Here is a 6,118-nt window from a genome sequence, read left to right on the forward strand (position 1 = left end):
TGGATCCTTTAGTTGCCCCAGCTCAGGAACAGGCTCCAGCAGCACTAGTGCAGGTACCAGCTGTGCCCATTGTGATACCGGGTCTCCAGGAGACATTGGCCCAGATATTGACAGTTTGTACGGGCCTGGATCAGGTGGTTTCAGCCACCATAGTAGCAGCAGCTACTTCGTAGGCCGGGGGAGGCAATCATTCCCCCGCTGCTCGCACACCTGAGTAGGTAGTGCAGGGATTACAGACTCCAGAGGCACCTCCAGCTCAGCCAGTGGTACTCGTTCAGGAGTACAGGGTTCCAGTTATGCCAGACGATGAGCAGCGTCGTCTCGAGAGGTTCAGTAGACTTCAGCCTCCTTCTTTCAATGGTGCTCAGGGCGAGGATGCCCAGGGTTTTCTCGACAAGTGTCAGCATATGCTTCGGACAGCAGGGATTCTTGAGTCCAGCGGTGTGGCTTTTACTACATTTCAGTTTACTGGAGCGGCATTCACTTAGTGGGAGGCGTATGAGTAGCGTAGGCCGGCAGGTGCGGCACCTTTGACTTGGTAGGAGTTCTCCACTATCTTCTTGGAGAAGTGTATACCGCAGTCTTAGAGGGAGGAGCTGCGTAGACAGTTTGAGTGGCTTTGCCAGGGAGATATGACTGTGTCTCAGTATGAGGCGAGATTTTCTGAGTTGGCTCGTTATGCCTCATGGATAGTTCTGACTGATCGGGAGAGGATTAAGAGGTTCGTGGATGGTCTTAATTATCACCTTCGTATTCTGATGACTCGAGAGAGAGTTCTGGGTATTTCCTTCAAAGATGCAGTTGATATTGCTCGTGATATTGAGACGGTTCGCCGTCAGGAGAGAGATGGGAGGGAGGCCAAGAGGCCTCAAGGTTCTGGCAGTTTCAGTGGCGCTCTTTTGAGGGGCCAGTTCCAGCAGGGTCGGGGTCGTTCTTTCATGCCCGCTCAGTCATCTCGACCTGAGTATCGAGGTGGATCTTCTGGTCGTGGTTATCAGGGTTCTCAGCAGAGTCAACCATCTCCCAGCGCTCTTCTAGCACAGAGTTTGTCTCGTGCTCTATCTGCTCAGGGTTCTTCCAGGCCGAGTGCATCAGCTAGCTACTCTGGCACGAGGGGTTCCCTTCAATCCCAGTTCCCAGCACCCAGGAGTTTCTATGCGTGTGGAGAGTTCGGGCATATGCGGAGGGAGTGTCCTCGCCGTGCTGCTAGCTCATCTCAGCAGAGGGTCAGCCCTCGACTTCTGCTCCAGTTACTTCACCACCCGCCCAGCCAGCTAGGGGTGGAGGTCAGGCAGCCAGGGGTCGCCCTAGAGGGGGAGGTCGATCAAGGGGCGGTCAGGCCCATTTTTATGCACTCCCAGGCAGACCCGACGTCATTGCTTCGGATGTTGTCATTACAGGTATTGTTTCAGTCTGCCACAGAGATGCCTTTGCATTATTTGATCCCGGTTCCACCTATTCCTGTGTCTTCATATTTTGCTCATCATTTGGGTACAACCCGCGGATGTCTTGCCTTACCTGTTCATGTATCTACCCCGGTGGGTGATACCATTGGTGTAGACCATGTATATCGGTCATGTTTGGTGACTATTGAGGGTCTAGAAACCCGAGTTGATTTATTGTTGTTGAGCATAGTGGACTTTGATGTTATTCTGGGCATGGATTGGCTATCTCCGTGTCATGCTATTCTTGATTGTCATGCTAAGACAGTTACTTTGGCTATACCGGGTGTTCCGAGGATCGAGTGGTGTGGCGTGACTGACTATGTGCCTAGCAGGGTGATTTCTTTTCTAAAGGCCCAGCGTATGGTTGGGAAAGGTTGTCTATCATATTTGGCTCTTGTGAGGGATGTTGGAGTTGAAACTCCTAGCATTGATTCGGTTCCAGTTCTGAGGGAGTTTCCCGATGTGTTTCCTGCAGACCTGCCGGGCATGCCACCGGACAGAGACATTGATTTTGGTATTGACCTGGTGCCGGGCACTCAGCCCATTTCCATTCCTCCATATCGTATGACACCGGCAGAGTTGAAAGAACTAAAGGATCAGCTTCAGGAACTCCTGGATAAGGGGTTCATTCGGCCTAGTGTGTCACCGTGGGGTGCACCAGTTCTATTTGTGAAAAATAAGGATGGCACAATGAGAATGTGCATTGACTACAGGCAATAGAACAAAGTAACAGTGAAGAACAAGTATCCCCTGCCCGTATCGATGATTTATTTGACCAGCTTTAGGGGGCAAGGGTATTCTCCAAGATTGATCTTCGTTTAGGCTATCACCAGTTGAAAATCAGGGATTCAGATATTATGAAGACTGCTTTCAGGACTAGATATGGGCACTATGAGTTTCTTGTTATATCCTTTGGGCTGACTAATGCCCCAGCCGCGTTCATGCATTTGATGAACAATGTATTTCGGCCATATCTAGATTTGTTCGTGATTGTTTTTATTGATGATATATTGGTGTGCTCGCGTAGCCAGGAGGAGCACGCACAGCATTTGCGAGTGGTATTACAGAGATTGAGGGAGGAGAAGCTTTATGCAAAGTTCTCCAAGTGTGAGTTTTGGCTTAGGTCAGTAGCTTTCTAAGGTCACGTGGTGTCTAGAGAGGGTATTAAGGTCGACCCGAAGAAGATATAGGCGGTACAGAGTTGGCCTAGACCGACCTCAGCCACAAAGATTCGTAGTTTCCTTGGTTTGGTGGGTTATTATCACCGGTTCGTTTAGGGTTTTTCATATATTGCCTCGACGTTGACCAAGTTGACGCAGAAGGGTGCTCCGTTTGTATGGTCGGACAAGTGCGAGAAGAGCTTTCAGAAGCTCAAGACATCTTTGACCATAGCTCTGGTATTGGTGTTACCATCAGCTTCAGGTTCTTATACCGTCTATTGTGACGCTTCGAGAGTTGGGATTGGCTATGTGTTGATGCAGGAGGGTAGAGTTATTGTCTATGCTTCTCATCAGTTGAAGCCCCACGAGAAGAACTACCTTGTTCATGACTTAGAGTTGGCTGCCATAGTTCATGCTTTGAAGATTTGGAGTCACTATTTATATGTCGTATCTTGTGAGGTATTCACCGATCATCGCAGTCTTCAACATTTGTTCAAGCAAAAGGATCTTAATTTGAGGTAGCATAGGTGGCTTGAGTTGCCCAAGGATTATGATATTACCATTTTGTATCACCCCAGGAAGGCCAATATGGTGGCCAATGCATTGAGCAGGAAGGCGGTTAGCATGGGGAGTTTAGCGTACATTCTAGTTGGGGAGAGGCCCTTTGCAGTTGATGTTCAGGCTTTGGCCAATCGAATGGTGAGATTAGATATTTCAGAGCCTAGTCGGGTGTTGGCTTGTGTGGTTTCTCGGTCTTCCTTGTATGATCGCATCAGAGAGCGCCAGTATGATGATCCACATTTGCTTGTCCTTAAGGACAGGGTTCAGCATGATAATGCCAGGGATGTGACCATTGATGGTGATGGCGTGTTGAGGATGCAGGGCCGGATTTGCGTGCCCAATGTGGATGGGCTTCGGGAGTTGATATTGGAGGAGGCCCACAGCTCGCGATATTCCATCCATCCAGGTGCCGCGAAGATGTATCAGGATTTGAGGCAGCACTACTGGTGGAGAAGGATGAAAAGGATATAGTAGGGTATGTGTCTCAACTGTCAGCAGGTAAAGTATGAGCATCAGAGACCGGGTGGCGTACTTCAGCGAATGATTATTCCTGAGTGGAAGTTGGAGAGATTTACTATGGATTTTGTGAGTGGTCTTCCTCGGACTTTGAAGAAGTTTGATTCGATTTGGGTGATTGTGGACAGGCTGACCAAGTCCGCGCACTTCATTCCAATATGTACTACCTATTCTTTGGAGCGGCTGGTAGGGATCTTTATCCGGGAGATTGTCTGATTGCATGGGGTTCCAATGTCTATTATCTCAGATAGGGTACTCAGTTTACTTCGCAGTTTTGGAGAGCCGTGCAGAGAGAGTTGGGTACTCAGGTAGAGTTGAGCACATTGTTTCATCCGCAGACGGACGGACAATCCGAGCGCACCATTCAGATACTGGAGGACATGTTGCGCGCCTGTGTTATTGATTTCGGAGGTTCTTGGGATGAGTTTTTGCCGCTTGCAAAGTTTTCCTACAACAACAGCTATCAGTCCAGCATTCAGATGGCACCATATGAGGCCTTGTATGGGAGACGGTGTAGATCTCCAGTTGGTTGGTTTGAGCCTGGCGAGGCTAGGATATTGGGAACAGACTTGGTTCAGGATGCCTTAGAGAAAGTGAAGGTGATTCAGGAAAGACTTAGTACAGCTCAGTCATGTCAGAAGAGTTATGTGGACCGGAAGGTTCGAGATGCGTCCTATATAGTTGGTGAGAAGGTCTTGCTGAAGGTTTCGCCGATGAAGGGTGTTATGAGGTTTGGGAAGAAAGGCAAGTTGAGTCCACGGTTCATTGGGCCTTTTGAGGTGCTTCGAAGGATTGGGGAGGTGGCTTATTAGCTTGCTTTGCCACCCAGCCTGTCGAGTTTGCATCCGGTATTCCATGTTTCTATGCTCCGGAAGTACGTTGGGGACCCGTCTCATGTTTTAGACTTCAGCATGGTCCAGTTGGATGATGATTTGACCTACGATGTGGAGCCAGTGGCTATTTTGGGTCGTCAGGTTTGGAGATTGAGATCAAAGGATATCGCTTCGGTGAAGGTGCAGTGGAGAGGTCCGCCCGTGGAGGAGGCTACTTGGGAGACCGAGCGGGATATTCGGAGCAGATATCCTCTCCTGTTTGAGGCTTCAGGTATGTTTCTTGACCCGCTCGAGCACGAGCATTTGTTTTAGTTGGGGAAGATGTGACGACCCGACCCGTTGTCATGTGAGTTACTGCCCCGTTTCCCCCATTTTATGCTTTTTCACGTTTCGTTATCGGTATTCGGTGTGTTAGAGTTAAATCGGATTGGTTTTGATAGGAAATGAGACACTTAGTCTCTTTAAGGAAGGCTTGTTTTGGAAAAGTCAACCGGATGTTGACTATTGAGTTAGAGAGCTCGGATGTGATTTCTAGTGATTCGGTTAGCTTCGGGGGTTGATATGTGGCTTAGGAGTGTGATTGGAATTGATTTTGGAGGTCCGGAGTAGAATTAGGCTTGAATTGGCGAAGTTAGTATTTTGGCGAATTTCGGTTGGTAGGTGAGATTTTGATACGGGGGTCGGAATAGAATTCCGAGAGTTGCAGTAGCTTCGTTAGGTGATTTTGGATGTGTGTGCAATATTTTAGATCATTTTGAGGTGCTTTGGTCGGGATTTTGATCAAATGCATATTTTGGAAGTTTTTAAGAAATTTAGGCTTGAATCCGATGTAATTTGATGGTTTTGGTTTTGTTTGTGGTGTTTTGATGAATGGAACAAGTTTGAATGATGTTTTTGGATGGTTTGGCACTTTTGGTTGAGGTCCCGGGGGACTCGGGGTGATTTCGGATGGTCAATCGGACTAATCTTGGTTTTTCAAATTGCAGATTTCAGCTGAGTGTTACAGAACATTTTTGTTCTCTGCGATCGCAGGAGTGCAATTGCGATTGCATAGAAGGTTTGGGGAATGCCATTCTGATCGTTTATTACGATCGATGAGGAGTAATGCGATCGCGTAGTGTTAAATGGACCTGAGGTTCTGAGGGGTACTTTGTTCAATGTATCGCGGAGCAGTGTATGCGATCGCGTAGGTTTGATTGGTGAAGCAGTGCGATCGCAGTTAAGGGGTCGCGTTCGCATAGGATATTTTGGAGGCCTGAGAAAGTTGAGCTATGCGATCGCAGAGGCTTGGATGCGATCGCATGGAGTAAAATCTGGGCTGACAAAAGGGTTTTAATAAACATTTCACCCGCGAACCAAGTCCCATTTCCTCCATTGTTGAGTAACCTTGAGAGCTTTTGACGAGTAAAGAGGGTTTTGACTGGAAATCGATTCGAGGTGAGTCCTATGGCCTAGAAACGTCATTTAATTGTAGATTCAACATCTAAATTCATGGAAATTTGATTTAAAAAGGAAGGATTGGGGCTTGACTTTTGAAATAGAAATTTGGGGGTTGAGGGAGCATTCGAGCTCGGATTTCGGTAAATTTGATATGTATAGACTC

At 47.8% G+C, this 6,118-nt stretch overlaps 1 protein-coding gene across 1 annotated transcript; it reads left to right on the forward strand.

Annotated features, from left to right (window-relative positions):
- Nucleotides 1–632: 632 nt before the first annotated feature.
- LOC104218635 (uncharacterized) lies at nucleotides 633–3,898 on the forward strand. The gene is made up of 5 exons (XM_070149659.1): nucleotides 633–1,226; nucleotides 1,401–1,959; nucleotides 2,723–2,867; nucleotides 3,184–3,304; nucleotides 3,665–3,898. The coding sequence occupies exons 1-5, from the start codon at nucleotides 633–635 to the stop codon at nucleotides 3,896–3,898; spliced, it is 1,653 nt and encodes a 550-aa protein (XP_070005760.1).
- The last annotated feature ends 2,220 nt before the right edge of the window (nucleotides 3,899–6,118 follow it).

Source organism: Nicotiana sylvestris, chromosome 6, assembly GCF_000393655.2.
Source record: "Nicotiana sylvestris chromosome 6, ASM39365v2, whole genome shotgun sequence".
Lineage (NCBI taxonomy): Eukaryota > Viridiplantae > Streptophyta > Magnoliopsida > Solanales > Solanaceae > Nicotiana > Nicotiana sylvestris.

Coding starts and splice junctions, on each gene's coding strand:
- LOC104218635 (XM_070149659.1), top strand. CDS start 633: ATGACTGTGTCTCAGTATGAGGCGAGATTTTCTGAGTTGGCTCGTTAT. Junction 1,227..1,400: donor CTAGCTCATCTCAGCAGAGG/GTCAGCCCTCGA, acceptor TTGTCATTACAG/GTATTGTTTCAGTCTGCCAC. Junction 2,868..3,183: donor GGTGTTACCATCAGCTTCAG/GTTCTTATACCG, acceptor GTATCACCCCAG/GAAGGCCAATATGGTGGCCA.